We start from the raw sequence: 19,300 nt of genomic DNA, 5'->3' as shown, positions 1-19,300 counted from the left end.
GGTTCCAAGTGGCTACTTTAAGGACGTGGTGCAGAGATAAAGACACTGTCCAGCCTGACACCCGGGGTGTGTGTGTGTGTGTGTGTGTGTGTGTGTGTGTGTGTGTGTGTGTGTGTGTGTGTGTGTGTGGGACGTCTGCCTGACTGGGAGGAGACTCTACCTTCTGAAAAACTAATTTTTACGATTGAACGTTCCCTTCAAACGAGTCTGACCGATGTGGGATCCCTGGCTGGGGGGCAGCAGACCTCCATCATGAACACGGATCAGAATGAAACCCACACATGGACCTGGTTCAGACGTGATGGAACGCTGTTTTAGTCCCATTCTGACTTCATTCCAGACTCAAAGACTCTTTCTGGGCTCTGATCAGACCTGGGTTTAACATCTGATCGATCAGGTGTCATCAGGTCCCTACAGAATGGACCAATGATCAATATCCAGATCCTCCGTTTGTGTTTCCACTCCGTTGTATCGGCTCTAATCGTCTCAGCTTTGATGCCGGGTAATTTTCTGGAGGCAGTTTTCTATAACAGGATTATGCCGCCTCTGTGTAGCTGGTTGTCATGACTACGGAGCAGAAAAAGAAAACAGTCTGTCAGGGCGATACAGATCTCTCACCCACCTCCATCTGATTGGCGATCAATAAAGTTGTGACGTTGATTTGACGTTACGTGTCTCGGCGTTGGACGTGTTTACACGCGTGTAGAACAAGCGTGTGTTCAGGCGTGACAGTCTGGACTCAGATGTTAACACCAGGTCTGAACTGGCTATTCGGACGAAAACTCCCATCATGCAGTGCGGCAGATCATAACGACGAAGCGTTCCTTGATTCTGAAACAAAACGGATGTGAGGAAGAAGAACGGCGGGATGGCGTTGGACGCCTCCTTCACTCGTCCCGGGGGGCGTGGGGGGGGGCTCACTGAGCTGGGGTGCAGCGGTGGCTCTTGTACGTCCCTAGATGACGGAAGCTCCGCCCACACTGCTGGCAGCAGTAGGGCGTGGCCCCGCTGTGGATCCTCTGGTGGGTGTACAGGTTCCCCAGCTCCTTGAAGCGCCGGCCGCACTGGGGGCAGGCGTAGGGGCTCTCGCCGGTGTGCACCCGCTGGTGCCGCTTGAGTCCAGACAGTACTGAGAAGCCCTTCCCGCACTGGGAGCAGGGGAAGGGGCTCTGGGCCCCGCTGTGCACCAGCCGGTGGCTCTTTAAGCGGGCGGCGTGGCGGAAGCGCTCCCCACACTCCGGACACATGAAGGGTTTCTCCCCGGTGTGGATGCGCTGGTGCTGCCGCAGGTTCCCCAGGTAGTTAAAGTGGCGTCCACAGTCCCCGCATTTATACCCCCCCTCGATTTTAATTTCCTTTTTCAAAGACCCTCCTCCTCCCCCCCGACTGACGCCAGCCCCAACCCCGGCTCGTGGATCGACCTCATCCTGCCCCCCTCCGCCCCTTCTGGACTCACTCGGGCCGTCTCCCAACGGGGGTGCAGCCAAGCAGGTGGACTGCAGGTTCTGGAGCCCCTGGGGGTCAGAGGAGTCCGAGTGTATCAGTTTGACGTGTTCCTCCAGGAACACGGAGTCGGGGCAGAAGGTTCCACACAGAGAGCAGATGTAGGTGTGGCTGGGGAACGGCTGGCCTGGAACACAACACACATGAGCTGAGAGCGGCACGTTAGAGCGCACACACACACGCACACACACGCACACACACGCACACACACACACACACACACACACACACACACACACACACACACACACACACGCACAGGGTTAAACAATGGCAGCGTTTAGAGAACACCCCACCAGTCATGATGACGCTGCAAACCATTTCTGTAGAAGGGAAACATCGACTGTAGAGTTTGGACTACTGGGCCGTACCTGTCTACACGACGCAGGTGTTGTAACATGAGATATTTACAGAGAGATTTTTAGCATTCAGCATCAACTGCCTGTCAAACGGCAGTAAAACAACCGTGTCTCCACCGTCTCGCCACGGATTCACTGATGCAGCAGCTGTCTCCTAGTTTGACAGATCAGTTTTCTTTAAAACTGCATTCTGTGGCTTTATTCATGTGTTTACACTGTCAGGGGTACACATGATGTCATGAATGTGGGTTCAAACCAATCTACGGTAGCGTCCTCCTCGCTGCGTTCTCTTTTCAACCTGACTGTCAAACTCCTGCACTTACTGCTAGAGCGCCCCCTGGAGGACATTAACCTGTAAACATCTAGGGCACATGTGTCAAACTCAAGGCCTGGGGGCCAAATGTGGCCCCCAACATCATTTTATGTGAAGAATAAAAAGGTCAGAGTGTCTAAAAATAAATTTGTCAAAAGTGTGCTTTGGCCAAAACTACATTTCCCACAATGCAGTAGTTCAGCCCATCTTAACTCTGACTAAACGTAGTGAACAAAGTTAACGTCCTAACTTGTGTCTGATGTTATTTTTCTTTATTGATTGATAGTTTGATCCTTGATTGATGGAGTTCTGTGGGTTTAATAACCTGACAAATGAAAAGGATTTATGTTAGAACAGAGAAACAAACAAACATGTTTTTTCTGTCTAACTGTAATGTTTGGAACTAGAATCAGTCAGACATTCAGAGTTCTTTAACATTATAGTTACATTACATTTATTTTACATTACAGTGAGTTACAGTGAAACATCTTCTTTAAACTCCTTCAAAGTTCATTGGATTGATTTAAACAGCTTTGGTTACATCATAAGGATCAATAGTTTGATCCATAAGATAATCTGAATCCTGGTGGTTGTGAACCTCGTGCCCCTCTGATCCACACCCACCTGCTGCCAGCCGGTCTGAGTTGCCCTCCAGGGGACTCCCTCCCTCCCCCGGAGAGCTGTGGGGCTCCATGGAGAACTCAGATGGCTGAACGTGTGTCAGGGGGACCTGGACCTGCTCCAGCCGACCCTTCTCCCTGCTCGGCGACTCGTCCTCATCCTCCTCATCTTCATCCTCTGTCTCACCGGTGGGTGTCCTGTCACAGTCAGGATCCTTCATGACTGAGAACAAAAACACACAGGAGACAGTTGGACTCTTGACTGAGACTTAACCCTTAGATCAGGGGGGGTCAAACTGAGGTGTCATCAGCATCACGGCTGTCCTCAAAGGGCCAGATGTAACTAATAAATGTAACTAAATGTAACTAATGTAATGTTACTACTCCTTAATGTAACTAATAAATGTAACTAAATGTAACTAATGTAATGTTACTACTCCTTAATGTAACTAATAAATGTAACTAAATGTAACTACTCCTTAATGTAACTAAATGTAACTCAGTGTAATGTAACTAAATGTAACTACTCCTTAATGTAACTAATAAATGTAACTAAATGTAACTCAGTGTAATGTAACTAAATGTAACTACTCCTTAATGTAACTAATAAATGTAACTAAATGTAACTCAGTGTAATGTAACTAAATGTAACTACTCCTTAATGTAACTAATAAATGTAACTAAATGTAACTCAGTGTAATGTAACTAAATGTAACTACTCCTTAATGTAACTAATAAATGTAACTAAATGTAACTCAGTGTAATGTAACTAAATGTAACTACTCCTTAATGTAACTAATAAATGTAACTAAATATAACTCAGTGTAATGTAACTAAATGTAACTACTCCTTAATGTAACTAATAAATGTAACTAAATGTAACTCAGTGTAATGTAACTAAATGTAACTACTCCTTAATGTAACTAATAAATGTAACTAAATGTAACTCAGTGTAATGTAACTAAATGTAACTACTCCTTAATGTAACTAATAAATGTAACTCAGTGTAATGTAACTAAATGTAACTACTCCTTAATGTAACTAATAAATGTAACTAAATGTAACTCAGTGTAATGTAACTAAATGTAACTACTCCTTAATGTTAAATAACTGAATTTCTGACTGATTCTAGTTCCAAACATTACAGTTAGACAGAAAAAACATGTTTGTTTGTTTCTCTGTTCTAACATAAATCCTTTTCATTTGTCAGGTTATTAAACCCACAGAACTCCATCAATCAAGGATCAAACTATCAATCAATCAAGAAAAATAACATCAGACACAAGTTAGGACGTTAACTTTGTTTACTACGTTTAGTCAGAGTTAAAATACTGTAGGATGAACTACTGCATTGTGGGAAATGTAGTTTTACTTTAAAGCACACTTTTGACCTATTTATTTTTTTATGATGTGGCGGGCCACATCTGGCCCTCGGGCCTTGAGTTTGACACATGTGCCTTAGATGCACAGGTGGAGGTCCAATTCCAGTAGCATAAGAAACACGAACGAAAAGTGGTCTCTCTCTCACACACACACACACACACACACACACACACACACACACACACACACACACACACACACACACACACACACACACACACACACACACACACACCTTTCAGGTCTGATGGATACTCCATCGGTGCTATCCACTCGTAGTCGTACATCCTCTTGCTCCCAGAGGGGATCATGCTGAAGATGTCCTCGGAGGTGGCCTCGGGGTCTCCCGGTACCGACCCGGGTCCAGCCAGCCCGCTGTCCGGCCACAGGTGCAGGGAGTGCGGGTCGGGATCCGGACGGAGCTCCCGGTCTCCGGTGCTGCTCTGATCTGCGTCCATTTCAGCGCATCCCCGTGAATTCTTGTCCTTCATGAGGTAGTCGCAGATCGCGTCGATGTTCTCCTTCTTCACGCCGGGCAGGACCCTGGTTCTCCGGGGGTCCACGTTGTTGTGTCTGCTGGCCGGGCAGAGCTCGCCTTTCTTCAGGCCGGCGTCCGCCGACTCCATCGGCGCCCCGACGGCGAAAGGCTCCCGTTGCACCGTGTCCAGCCGCGCCTTCAGGACCTCGATCTCCTCGCTTTTGTCCCGCAGCTCCATCTTCAGGACTCGGATCCGGATGCTGACCATCTTGCGGATCTCGGACAGCGCGGTCTCCAGCACCACGCTGATGTTCCTGCCCAGGTGCTCCGTGATGTCGCTCACCGAGCACAGCAGCTCCTCGTCCGGCTCCAGCTCGGAGAAATCGTCGTCGCCGCGGCTGGTCGAGCCGTGGGGCTCCATGACGGGTCCGTGGAGCTCTGGACACAGTCGGGCTTCAGCGAAACTGGAGTTCCGTCTGCGACTCATAGATCGGCCGCGTTATTCGCGTTATTTCACGGTCTGCTATCGCTAGCGAAAAGCTACTTAGCAAGCTAATGTTTAGATGCTGCTGCGCGACTCTAGTTTGAGTAGCGTCAGTCAGACCGGATGTGGAAACATCCTGTCTTCAAAATAAAGGTATTTTATTATTGTTAGGTATGTATCTGGATTATCCTTTGTTGATGGAATTTTATTTTGAAGTCAGATAACGGAAACGTAGTCATTTTACCCACGAACTTGACAGTTCAACGCAACAGTTGTAGCAATGGCCGAATCCGGCAGTTTCCGCCTGCCTTCACGAGTAGCGCCCCCTGGAAAAAGCAGCGGCGTTGCGGTCCGCACCCCCACCAGCCACATGATGACACTGTCCACCGAGAAAACACGATCAGCGGCGGCGATACTGACACGAATTCTTACCTACCTACTTAAGTAGTTAATTCTGTGTGTCAGATGGACTGGGAACACCTTGGGATTCTCCCTGCAGAGCTAAATGATGTGTCTGGGGGGGGGGGGAGGCATGGGCGTCCTGGATAAGTGGTGGAAGATGGATGGATGGGTGGGATTTTCAGAAAAAGTTGAGATTATTCTTCAGTTTAATATTTTTCATGATGAATTCGTATGTGTTTCAAGCACTCAATCAATCTCTCTGTGTTGCTTGACGAACGTCCTGCACCTTCTGAACAACTGGAATAACTTCACTTTTATGACGTAAAGGCTCACCGACATCAAAAAGACCAAAAGAAGAGTCAACTGGACTTTTTTAAGGAAGGCTGAAGATGCTTCAGCCCTAAACACCTTGAAACAAACAGGGACCTCAACATGGGGGTGTACAGACAACCCACCCACACTGATCAGTCTTCTTTTTGATTCCCACCCCCCACTGGAACACGTTAGGGGGCATCGGAACCTTGAACCATGAAGCCCAAAACATCCCCACCAGAACAGAAGGAAAGGTCAAGCAGCAGAAGCACATCAGGAACACTCTCAAACACGTGGCCATCCAACGGGGCCTCTGTCAACACCAATAAATACAAGTTATATAAGAATTAAAATCAAGAGCTGCCATGTAGCCATCTTGCATGGTTTTCTTGATGGACAGACAGACTAACTGGTCAATAGACTGGTCAATAGACTGGTTGAGGGACTAGCTGATATTGTTTTTTGACTGCAGGACATGATGACATCATGGAGATTTCACTTTCATCCGGTTCTGTTTCCTGTGTAAAAGAACAAATTGTGAAATCCCTGAATGCCACATTCATGACCTGCTGTCTAAAACTGTTCCAGGGTGAAATGAAGCAGCGCTCCAACATTTACAGAGTCAGACTTTTACAACCAGTCATCTGACTACAGCGTGTGGAGGACAGAGGTGGTGTCGTTGGGCTGCAGCACCAGATACTTGGAGAGAGTGCTGAGCCATCACATATCTGGTCATCCCCTCCATGTGATTGTCTTCAGGCTGCCGTCATAAAACCAGAGCTTTGGTCCAGCTTCATACAAACACGGTCGCTGACAGAGGAACTAGAGGAGGAAAGGAAATGCTGAGTGTGTTCCTGTAGTGTCAGAGGGAAACACATTCTGGCTGAAACACAGACCCAAACCCACACAGGAGGGGCAGAAGGGCAAACCCTGAGTGGAATGTTTAGAGTGGATCAATAGGAGAGTTCTTGGTTTGTGTTTTAAACAGTGTCTCAGAAACACAGGCCTGTCAGCCGCTCTCAGCCCTGTTAGGGATTATTTGTTCAGTGAGTGATCATTAATCTGAAAGCTGCACTCTTGAGTATGTAGGCAGAATTATAAGAAGACATATTTCCCTTTTATTAAATACATAGCAATAGATGGAGCGATCAAATTATGTAAATAAAGTTAAATATAGTGATAAACAACATTTTTCTGTGTGTTTGCTGCAAACATGTAGGTCTCTTAACCATTCAGTCACACAATAAAAGAGGTTTAATCTTAACCCAGACATGTCACCGTAAATATATCAGATCATCAATAAATCAATGGCAAAACCAGCAGATGCTTTTGATTATTTTTACCCTCAGAAAAAAACAGAAAGAGAGAGAGAGAGAGAGAGAGAGAGAGAGAGAAGTCAGCATGACTTTTATTTTGAAAGGGCCGTGAGCGGCTTCAGTGTGTGTGTGTGTGTGTGTGTGTGTGTGTGTGTGTGTGTGTGTGTGTGTGTGTGTCGTTCAGCCGTCCGCCGTTACCGGACCGTCATCTGACCACCGACAACATGTCAGGCACCGGCGGGAACCGGAGACAGAGCTCGACTAACGGACAGCAGCCGGTGGAGAAACCAAACCGACACGGAACGGGTACTGTAACTTTTCTAGGGGGTTCTAACCTGAGGGAGGGGGCAGCAAAATGGTTATAATGGTTATTATACAAATAATAATATAAATAAATGTTTCCAATCAAGTAATAACCGCTGTGAACATCATGAAGGAGTTGTGTACACATGGAGATATTGATTATGTTAGTTATACCATCAGTAAGAAATTAATAAATAAGGTTGAATATGTTTGTTTCTTAGATCTGATAGAAAATCTGATATCAGACATGTTCAATCAGGGTTGGGGTTTGGGTTAGGATTAGGGTTCAGGTTAGGATTAGGGTTGGGAGTTAGGGTCTGGATTATGGGCAAAGATTAGTGTTAGGGTCAGGGATTAGGTTTAGGATGACAGTTAGGTTTAGGTTTGAGCATTGAAGGTAAGGTTTGGGGTCTGAATGAGGATTAGGGTTTAGGGTCAGGGACAGGCTGAGGGTCTCCACGGTTCTCCACCTGAGGACACGTGACCCCCACCACCGAGGGTTCTGTCTGATGCTGCTGAACGAACAAAGCACGTGTCACGTTTTTACACGTGTAACCCCACGTTTCACGTTTTACAGTGCGTGGTTTCTCCAGGGACACCAGCTTGAAGGCGTCTCCACCAGCATGTACTGGAAGCATCCCAGCAGGTATCTGATTAGAACGACAAATGTCCCAGCGTTAGTCATCGCTTTCTAAAACAAGTCTTAGCATACAGATGTCGTCACGTATGTCACGTGTTGTCTGTATTATCTGGGGGTCAGCAGGAGGAATTAATTAAAATAACAAAAATCTGTCATTTTGGTTGTCAGAGTTTAACAGTCCATTAGATCATGGAAACATACCTGTACACGCCTTAGTGTGTACACACACACACACACACACACACACACACACACACACACACACACACACACACACACACACACACACACACACACACACATTCAGAAATGTGATGTGTGATATGATCTTCGCTGCACAGGAAGTGCTGAGTTCAGGTGTCAATCTGGACGGGTCATAAGAGACCACATGACCTACACATGGATTCCCCTAAAGTCACTCATTAATCCTGGAGGCATTCACACATTTACCCCTCCTGGATGAGTTTGTAAGGGGGTAAATAAAACAGGTCTTTCTGCACTGGACACTCAGCCGTGATGCGTCCGATGGTTCAGTTCCTGGACAGGTTTGTGGTGAGGAGATGTTGGAGACATCGTATCGTTAAACATTTAGAGGATGGACCCCTTGAGATGAACCACCTGGTTTTGGAGGAGGTGTTCAAGCAATGATGTAATGAAAACACAATCTGAGCAAAAACATTCATCCATTCACCGGCAAAAAAATTATTTCAGATCTTTGTCTACAACTGGAAGCCATACTTCCTTTACTTGTAAGAAAAATGTATAAAATTTTAATTATCTAGCAAAAAGTAACATTTTTATTTCTGGTGATTAAAATTTCTCATCTAGGTGCAGGCTGAGTAAGTTAAAAAAAGTGTTGAACAACAATAAATATATTTTATGCCCCTTTAGTACCATTTACACACTTAGATAGGGGCAACTCAAACAGATGTAAAATATCAAATAAAACCTTAACCTCATGGATAGATAATAACAATAATACTAAGTCTAATGCTATTACTGCTACAACTAATTACAGTAGAAGCAGTAGTAGTTATTATCATGATAAATAATAATTACAATATATATTGTGTGCAGTGAGAGGGACGTGTTAGAATAACCGTATGTGTGTGTCCAGCGCTGCCTCTGCTGTTGAATGTGGTCCAGGGTCCAGAGCGTCTTCCTGCAGATGAGGAGCTGCAGGAAATGTTGAGAAGCAAACTGCGTCTCCTGGAGCCTGATGGAACCAAGGTTAACGCTGTGTTTAAGGTACGGATCACTCAGCCTGACCGCAGGGCTAGAATACCCATCATCCTCCAGCCCATCGCGGGGTGTCTTTTATCACAATATGAGTTAAATAGCAGTGTCATCAGCATATATGGAACATGGGATTAGTGCAACATGTCAACAGAAACAGTAACTTACATCTCATCAGGACATTAGGATTGGTGAAGCTTCTTCTAAAGGGTACACAATAGAAATAGATCATTGATGGATGGATGGCGATACCTCATCCATCATTTTTTGTTTTCGGGGATGGAAGCATGAACTCTGGTCTGATTGGTTCAACAAGAATGACGCTCACGTCTTTCCATCATTTGTGTTCACAATCAAAGCAATTACTGAGCTAGCTGCACAATAAAGAGGTTCATCACAGGCACAGAAGGAGGAAGACAGTGACGAGAACAGATTGGGTTCTCTGGTGTCACGATGAAGACAAAGATGGGACCTGACCGGGTTCTCACATCTCACCAGGAGGACGACAAGGACTTATATTATATTCGCTGAAGCTGAAATACATGAATTCATGTTGGTTTCTATTAAAATGTTGACCAGTGCAGTCATGCAGACTCAGTTTTACATTGTATTGTCATCTTTTCTCATCTTAGGAGTTGTCCAGTCATCTCATCTCCATTAACAGTGAAGAAAAGGCTTTGTTTGTCACTTTCAAATCCCTCGAGGAGATCTGGAAGTTCACCACATATCACACAATAGGTAGGTTTAGAGGTCAGTGTAGTCATTTCCAGGAGTCAATCATTAATTTGATTGCTTTACTAACTTTTACTTCTCACCTCCTTCACCCCAGGTTTGTTGGGACTGTGTTTGGAGAGTCTTCTATTCGACCAGACATTCTGGCTCAGTTCTTTAGAGGAGGATGTTGCCATTGATGTGTCCGTTCAGGAGGACACCCTTAATGCTGTTTACAAGGGGATCCTCATGCAGGAAGGTGGGTGATGAAACACGGTCACTTTGTGCTGATGTATCTGTGACGCGGACTCATGAAAATGAAAACCTCTGAAATGAGCGTCCAGACTCACTCACTAATCATTTGTCCTTAGATTCATTGTTTGCTAGCTGTAGCACCAACCAGATGTTTGACAGCTCCACCTCTGGGGGCGACCTGTATCTGGAGCAGGGGGACATAGCCCAGTTTGAGCCTCCCTTCCTGGGCTCTGGGTGGACTGTCCTCTGCCTGGCTGATGGGGCCCGAGGCACCTCACCAAGACCTGCTCTGGAGCCAGTCAGCCCCTTTCACCAGTAAGTCACAGGGACATACTGGCTGTGGGAACTGGGTGGATCCAGTCTCATGGACTTAAACGGGTCTCATGTGACATATGCTTATTGGTTCCATTTTCCACAGATGGTTTCTTAAATCTGGTGCAGAAAACATGTTAGTTGGTGACGGAAAACCCACATGTGACTTCCCTCTGCAGTTCGGTGAGTCCAATAAAATCTAGTCTATTTTATATATATATGTAAAATAACTGTTTCGTTTTGTCTGTGTGTGTTTCTCAGCTCGGGGAACCTGTCTGGCCACAAAGGAGTATTTTGCTGAGGCCCCAGATGAGCTGAGCCTGGCACCTGCTGATCGCATCATCATCGTGGGACTGTTGGTGTCTTGTCTGGATTGGTTCACAGGAAGGAAAGAGTCAACTGGACAAGTAGGTCTCGTCAGGACAAGCTTGGTGAAACCATGCACAGACACTGACAAGTGAGTGTATCAACTACTGCTGTCAGTCGGGTCATTTCTTTTACATTCAGTGTGAAATGAAAATATGGCTTATTTGTTTTACTATCTGCTACCCTTCCAGTTCAACAGATTTTCTTTTGGATGAAGAAAAAGGTGTTTTCTTCAGGGTGCAAGAGGATAACATTAAAGAGGAAGCAACTGCCTTATTAAAGAAAATATTTCAGAATGATTTTGGCCATCACTACAAGCTGGGTAAGATCTACAGGCTCCCGTCTTTTTACTTAGACCATGTTTTTTTTACCCTCCACCAAGGAGGATATAGTTATAGAAAACATAATTTTCACACTCACATGTTTTTTTCTTGTTTAATCTCAGATGTGGTCAGCTATCAAGGCTTTGGAAAGAAAGCATGTAAGTCTTGTCACACAGATGTCATGTTGATTTGGGTTTTTTTGGTCATTATCTCTTATCCATTTCAACACAACATTTTAAACCTTCATTATCTCACAGGTAGCTCTCCAACCAGCCATGACACTCATCATCCTGACCTAAAGACGTCTATTCAGAGGATTCTAGACCAAAGAAAGGAGTTAGATTCCATTGGGATCACGAAACAGGACTGTTTTGTGGCTACGGAGGAAAAAAATCCAGGACCTCCCTGTTTCACGGTTCACCCAGTTGTAGAAGGAAACAACAACGCTGAGAACTTCATTCCCCTTTTCTCTTTCTTGGAAGGACGAGACTACAAAGAAGAGTTTGGCACCCTGTACAGTCTGGGTCCTGATGGACTTTCCTCCTCCATCTTTACTGGTCAATCTGATGTGGACGAGCTGATTACATTCCTGGGTGTTGCTAGGGAAACAGCCAGGAAGAAAATGTTCTTTTGGTCGCAGATTCGTTTGTGCTTCCTGCTGGGCAAGCTCTCTGCTGGGAGATCCAAATTCAACCAAGCCAGGGTTTACCTTGAGGAGGCCCTCACCGTGCCCCGGGAACCCTTCACTGACCTCAGGCTGCTCGCTAGCATCTACTCCAGCCTAGCAGACATTTACCTCCTGCAGAAAAATGCCAACAGTTTTTTTGCGCTGACAGAGCGACTTGTCGCCTTGCTACTGGGGACCCCAGACTGCCTGGAAAGTTTGGAGGTCAACACTGCTCTTAAAGTCATGCTCAAGAAAGCTGTTCTCTCTCATAATAAAGTGGCTGAGGCCCAGGCTTGTTACCTGTTGGCAAAGTACCACTGGATTCATGCTGATAGGAGACAGGTCATTCCCTATCTCGAGAGACTTCTGGCTCTTTGTAATGAAAATCCAATAACATGGTGCACCTCTCTCAGTCAAGGGTACCTAACCCTCGGGAGACTCTACAGTGAACTTCAACTTCCTCACCTTAGCATCAGTTCAGCCAGGAGAGCTTGTCTGCAGCCATCGGCGACATTGTCAGATAGCCTTAGCGGTATCCTTCTAGTTTGGGACAGTGTCACCAGACTATATGGGACCCCAGACCAGAAGGCCTCCATCCCCCCTCAAGCGGCTCCGTATTTCCACCGAGCCCTGACTCTTGCCAAAGTACAAGGAAGTGAAAGTGACCATGTTCTGAGCTATCACCTGACTGTTTGTCTCTGCCAACTGTTTTGTATGCATGGAATGGTTGGACATGCTATTTGCTACATGCACACGCTCATCCACAGCAACCCCCCTTCACTGCGACCCCCCATTTGTGTTGCAGAGAGAAACAGTTTACTAATCTGGCTGGCATGGCTTTACATCAGCAGCAGTCAGCCGTCTGTGGCTTTGGATGTCCTGGACTTAGTTCTGGCCTCCATGCCAGAACACTGCACGACTCCTCAGGAAGGTGTGAGTTTGTATTGATTACATCCTGCGTTGATTTATTGTAATTGTCAGCGTTTGTGTGTTCGTCCGTTAGTCCGTTAGTTCGTCCGTCCGTCCACCAAATGTCTTCACAACCGTTGCAGACAGAAAGATGAAACAAAAAGCACATGACTCAGGCAGCAGAGGGGATGGAAATGAGAGGATGACCTTGACCTTGAGAAAACAAGGTCAAATTTCAACTATTGTACACTCAGGAACTGGATAAGATAGAAAGCCAGTGTGAGTAAGACCATAGATCAAAGCTAGTGCTTTGATCAATGACAGTAGGTCAGAGCACTAGCTTTGGTCTTTGACCTATGCAAGTAGGTCAAGGTAAAATTTTGAATTCTTGGGTGTCGCGGGATGTTGCAGTCTGACTGCATTGGTTCTTGTTGGAGACTTGTTAAAGCAATGATGTCATAAATTTGCCAAAGTTTGAGATGTAACAGGATAATAGCGTAATGACTTCTGGCCAACAACGTGATGATTTATCACGAACTCTAAACCTAACGCTAACCCTAATGCTAAACCCTAACCCTAACCCCTACTTATGAGGTCATTATCCCAGTTATTACGTTATTTGGATTATTTTTACATGATTGATGCTGGTTGCTCTGTTTCTGGAGTTCTGAAAGTTCCAGGAACTTAAGGAAGGAAAACAAATCTTAGATACTTGAGGTATTGTTCCTGTCTCCTAGAAAAGTTCTTGGGAATAATCATTTCATTTGAATTGTCATTTAGAAGTAAAAGACAAAACCCTCAGTTACTTATTTAATTCTGCAGAGGAACTTCCTGGTTCAAAGTACAGTGATTTGTGTAAATGTAAAGTTAATGGACTACAATCACCCAGTAAACCAAAGTATCTGTTGGAAACATGTAACCAATTAAAACACAAAATGTTTGGTGACTTTAGAAGAACGAACTGATTTATCTTCAGACTCTTTTCATGGATGTGTTTGTAAATGCAGGTGTGGTCCTCAACATGAGCGGTGTGGCTCTCCGATGCATGGGTGACCTCCGGAGGGCAGCAGAGAGCTACCAGGCTGCTGCTGATGTTTGTCAAGAGTATGAAGACGCAGCAAACTGGGCCGTAGCGCAGGCTAACCAGGGTTAGTCAGTGTTTGCTTGAAACACATGATCGCTCGATTATTGTCTGGAATCCAGGCCGGATCATCACTCTCACCTGATTTGTCAGGAACCAGGTCATCCTGTGATGTCACCACAGAACCATCTGAGAAATACTAAATCAAACATGTCCCTGTTGAAAACTAACTACTGACTACAACCTGTACAAACAGGCAAAGACAAGAAGCTCTCCTGGCCACACACACACACACACACACACACACACACACACACACACACACACACACACACACACACACACACACACACACACACACACACACACACACACACACACACACACACACACACTAATTCACCACTGTGAAGTTATTAAACACCAGAGAAGTTAATCAACATGGAAATAAAAGATGACTTTATAGATTAATGTTCAGTAAATGAAAGTAATAAAACAAATGAAATAAGGTTAGAGGCTGGACTAAAAAGGTCAAAATAATCCAATAAATAAAATTCAATTAAAAAACAGTCTAAAAGGGTGAATAAATAAATCCTCAATGAGCATTTGAAGGCCCCAAATAGAGTTACATGCACTGGTTTATGGCTCAGGGTGGACTGGCATCGCGCCCGGAGTGTCCCCTACCCCACACCCCCAGTCAGCTGGGATACGCTCCTGCACCCCACGGTGAAGCAGATGAAGCAGGTTTAGAAGATGAATGAATGAATGCATGAATGAATGAATGAATGAATGGTTGAGGTATCTGATGCACACATTAATTTTATTAGTGACATTTTTTGTGATTGTCAGTTTCTTGTTTCTCGTACCCGTCCTGTTGAAGGCCTGCTGTGTCAGAAGGCTGGAGCTCACGGATTGGCTCAGAGGCACCTGACGGAGGCGGTGCTCCTCTTCTCTGCGCTGGAGGATGAAGGTCACGAGGAGAACTTCATCACCGTGCTGCTGGAGCTCGGTCAGCAGCACGTGAAGCAGCAGCAGCTGGACAGCGGGAAGGGATGCTACGAGTGGGCCCTGCTGCTGTCTGTACATAACAACCTACTATACTGTAAATACACACACACACACACACACACACACACACACACACACACACACACACACACACACACACACACACACACACACACACACACACACACACACACATAACTGCATGTGTCCCCAGGTCAGCTGGCTGCCACCAGGCGCCTGTGCCGGCTGTACGGGGGGGAGAGTCCGGACCAGGCTCAGTGCATCATCTACAGCCAGCACCAGGTGGCGCTGCTGCGACGTAGCGGAGACCGAAGACAGGAGGCGGACGCTCTGGAAGCCATCAGCCATCTCTACCTGTCTCTGGGGACAGAAAGGTGTGTGTCTGAGTTCACGCCCCCGCCATGCAGGACACGCGTGTCCATCCACAGCCTGTCAAAAATGTTACAGTTGTTACGTGATGCTGGAAAAAAGGGCAGCATATTTTATTTCTTCATCACATTTTTAAGAATTTGACTTTACAACATATAAACTGAAGAGACTTTTGATTCTTCACTAATGTTTGTGAATGTTTCAGGGCGAACCGGGTGGCTCTCGACTACACCAAGAGCAGTTTGGCCATTTTTATAGACCTGGGCTGCAAAGAGAAGGAGGCGTATGGTTGGTTACAGGCTGGAAAAATCTACCACCTGCTGGGGCAAACCGAACTGGTGGACCTTTATGTTCAGGTCAAGGAGCGGCTGACATGATCATCACTGATGCTATATATTTTAGCTGGTGAAATTATACAGTTTAAAACACATTTTGTTCCACTGGAGCCCTGAAGGCCAGGAAGATGTTATTTTCTTTTAAATTGTTCTAAGCCTTAATATATTTATCTCCTTTAAATGACAATCATGGTACAACATTTGATTAAAAGTAGACAAAATAAATGTTCCCTTGGTTACAGAGCACACAAACAATGAAACTCAACTACATGATGCTGATTCCTGCAGTGGGTCTGACATCACACAGCGGTGCTGCTTTGACCTCAGCAGCCGTTCAGACGGTCACTTCCTGTATTTTCCAGAATGAAATCTTTTAGAATGAAAGCTGTTGATGTGCTTCAGGTAGCACAAGACGTGGCTCTGACTACAGGAGACACGGGGTTCATCCTGAAGCTCCTGGAGGCTGCAGGTGACATTTTCTTCAACAGCTACCAGGAGCGACATAAGGCCATCACGTTCTACAGGGTAGAGTAAAAATCACCCAAACAAGAATTTAAAGACGCGTCTTGTTGGTGACGTCAGTCACTCTCTGCTACATTTATGGAGGACTTTCCATTTAAACCCACCATCATGTCCTGTGTGTGTGTGTGTGTGTGTGTGTGTGTGTGTGTGTATCCCATCCTGTAGGACCGTGCTCTGCCAATAGCAGGGAGGAGCAGCAGTCTCCATTCCAGACTCAGGTTGTGTAACAAACTGACTGAACTGATGCTCAGCCTCAAGCTGTATGCAGAGGCTGTGGAGTTTGCCCAGATTGCCCTGGACGTCAGCGTCACTCTGGGTGTGCAGTTCATAATATTCTGTTTCTATGGTTACGGGTGTTACCCTGAAATCATCTAGGGACTTGTTCCCTTCCTGTAGCCCAGTATCAGCTGGGAAAGGCTCTGTTTAGGCCACATTGATGCTGCTGTGGTAGGATAGAGACCAGGTGACTTCCTCACAGGTCCTGGTACAACAAAAGGGATGTAATGACCCATATTAACCAGCAGGTGGTGTCATTTTACTAACACTCACCCAAATTCTTCATTTTCAGTGATTGGAAAGTGTGGAGGATGTCCACTAATGTTCTACCTAAACTCAACATCAGTGTGGTTTTCAGGAAATGAACAAAATCTAGTTTATTTCTTCAGTGTTGGCTGTAGGAGAGCTAAAACGTTAACTTGTGGCACCAAAAGAAAGTCTGAGAGACAAAGACGACAGATTGAACCAAGTCTTACAACCTCCATCCCCGCAGCTTGAAGAACGCTTTGAGTGACCTACACCACTTACAACCTCAGACACATTCCATTAGATCCTGAAAAAGTAATGCATTAACTTTCAACCAGATCAAGTTAACATTAACCAGGTGCTAACTACCCGCTGAAGTGAGGCACTAAAACCAAGAACTAAAGCAAGACGTTGGCTGTTTGGATGGTGTGTGTTCTTATAACCAATAATGTTTATGATATCAAGGTTTATTCATCTACGTCAGGTTTGTCTGATATCTGAAGTCTTGAGTCTCATATTTTTAAAACACAAACCAATGATGATGTTTTGATATTGTATAAGTTGAGCTTAACCAACCCTCGTCCAATCAGGTGAGCATCTGAATGAACGGGTGTCTTACCACCGGCTGGCTTCTCTGTTCCACCACCTGGACCAGTACGAGCTGGCTGAACACTATTACCTGAAGACCTTGTCCCTCTGTCCAACAACTCTTCTGTTTGATGAGGAGACTCTGTACTATGTGAGAGTGTACCAGACTCTGGGGGACATCATATTCTATGACCTGAAGGTAAAGGTTTTAATGGTGGACATGAGATTGTGGACTTTGGATGACTAAAAATGTGATGATAAACATTCTCCTGTGTCCTGTTTTCTTTCTGTCGTGTTTTTAGGACCCGTTTGACGCTGCGGGGTATTACCATCTTGCCCTGGCTGCTGCCATGGATCTGGGCAACAAGAAGTCTCAGCTGCATCTGTGCACTCGCCTTGCCACCATCTACCACAACTACCTGACAGACCGCGAGCTGTCGCTCTTCTTTTACCAGAAGGCAAGAAAATTTGCCGCGGAGCTGAATGTGAAGAGGGTTAACATCTCCTCAGTCCAGCACAACAGCAGCCCCTCACAGGACCACCCAACAACAGGAAGGATGCGTTGAGGGAGTTGAGACTTTTGTCACAGAAACCTACCAGCTTGTTGAATTTATACAGTGGTACAGAATGATGTTTTATGGTCAGACTTGCAATAAAAATGAGATTTTGGTGAAATGTAGGCTAACCCCAGCAGCGTAAATTTATAAGATAAGGTTAAGGTGTTGGTATACGTGGTTCCTTGATGACTCCTCTGGTCACAGTCTGGAGGTGGACTTACCAAAGATGGATATTTTAACACATGTGGCAGAAATTTACCCCCTTAACAGGACAATTAATCACAGCTGCTACCACACATGTTGAATGATGACAGTCACAGAGTCTTCTGAAGCTTTAGTGTCAGGTCAGGTCATGAGAATATGTGAGGTCACCGTGTCAGAACTGACTTCATAGTGTGTGGTTCAAAAGTAACAGAAATAAAACAGTCAACATTTTGAACAGCAACACATTTTTGACCTCATCTCTTACCTGAAAATTCTCAATGAAAGAATCACTAGCAATTATTACCTAGCTACACCATGCTACCAGCTCAGAGGAGGCAAAATCACCCAATCCAAACACGGGATTTAGACTTGGTTGAAAAGGAAATAAAGCGTTAGGTAACAGTCATCTATGGTGAATGTGTGTTTTGTATTTTATGACCAATACTTTAATTTTGGTGCAGTGCTGTATGGATGCCAAGTAAGTGTGGCAGAGTAAGTAAAAGACGAGTGAACCCCCATGTAATCATTTTTATGGCCACTCGAGGGCGCCAAAGCATGAATGAATCATATTGTTTCATGCACATGTGTCAAACTCATTTCCACTGAGGGCCACATCAGCATCACATCTGTCCTCAAAGGGCCAGATGTAACTAATAAATGTAACTCAATGTAACTCAGTGTAATGTAACTAAATGTAACTACTCCTTAATGTAACTAATAAATGTAACTAAATGTAACTCAGTGTAATGTAACTAAATGTAACTACTCCTTAATGTAACTAATAAATGTAACTAAATGTAACTCAGTGTAATGTAACTAAATGTAACTACTCCTTAATGTAACTAATAAATGTAACTCAATGTAACTCAGTGTAATGTAACTAAATGTAACTACTCCTTAATGTAACTAATAAATGTAACTAAATGTAACTCAGTGTAATGTAACTAAATGTAACTCAGTGTAATGTAACTAAATGTAACTACTCCTTAATGTAACTAATAAATGTAACTCAATGTAACTCAGTGTAATGTAACTAAATGTAACTACTCCTTAATGTAACTAATAAATGTAACTAAATGTAACTCAGTGTAATGTAACTAAATGTAACTACTCCTTAATGTAACTAATAAATGTAACTAAATGTAACTCAGTGTAATGTAACTAAATGTAACTCAGTGTAATGTAACTAAATGTAACTAAT

The 19,300-nt window shown here is 44.8% G+C and overlaps 2 protein-coding genes across 3 annotated transcripts; one reads left to right on the top strand and one right to left on the bottom strand.

Moving 5' to 3' along the window:
* Positions 1 to 912: 912 nt before the first annotated feature.
* Positions 913 to 7,154, bottom strand: znf16l (zinc finger protein 16 like). Of its 2 annotated transcripts, none has more exons than XM_068307794.1 (3): positions 4,414 to 7,154; positions 2,800 to 3,018; positions 913 to 1,651 (listed from the first exon to the last, which is right to left on the bottom strand). In XM_068307794.1, the coding sequence occupies exons 1-3, from the start codon at positions 5,141 to 5,143 to the stop codon at positions 918 to 920; spliced, it is 1,683 nt and encodes a 560-aa protein (XP_068163895.1). In that variant the 5' UTR covers positions 5,144 to 7,154; the 3' UTR covers positions 913 to 917. The 2 variants fall into 2 exon arrangements, with proteins under 2 accessions (XP_068163895.1, XP_068163896.1); XM_068307795.1 differs by having other exon boundaries at positions 913 to 1,630.
* Positions 7,155 to 7,317: 163 nt separating this feature from the next.
* LOC137590683 (SH3 domain and tetratricopeptide repeat-containing protein 1) lies at positions 7,318 to 19,106 on the top strand. The gene is made up of 19 exons (XM_068308400.1): positions 7,318 to 7,476; positions 8,051 to 8,119; positions 9,231 to 9,361; positions 9,982 to 10,087; positions 10,179 to 10,319; positions 10,432 to 10,630; positions 10,734 to 10,810; positions 10,889 to 11,084; positions 11,185 to 11,315; positions 11,439 to 11,474; positions 11,574 to 12,914; positions 13,900 to 14,040; positions 14,854 to 15,075; positions 15,196 to 15,376; positions 15,577 to 15,727; positions 16,109 to 16,231; positions 16,394 to 16,544; positions 17,341 to 17,537; positions 17,641 to 19,106. The coding sequence occupies exons 1-19, from the start codon at positions 7,395 to 7,397 to the stop codon at positions 17,902 to 17,904; spliced, it is 3,939 nt and encodes a 1,312-aa protein (XP_068164501.1). The 5' UTR covers positions 7,318 to 7,394; the 3' UTR covers positions 17,905 to 19,106.
* Positions 19,107 to 19,300: the final 194 nt, after the last annotated feature.

Source organism: Antennarius striatus, chromosome 23, assembly GCF_040054535.1.
Source record: "Antennarius striatus isolate MH-2024 chromosome 23, ASM4005453v1, whole genome shotgun sequence".
NCBI lineage: Eukaryota > Metazoa > Chordata > Actinopteri > Lophiiformes > Antennariidae > Antennarius > Antennarius striatus.
This window is presented reverse-complemented; position numbering and strand designations above follow the sequence as displayed.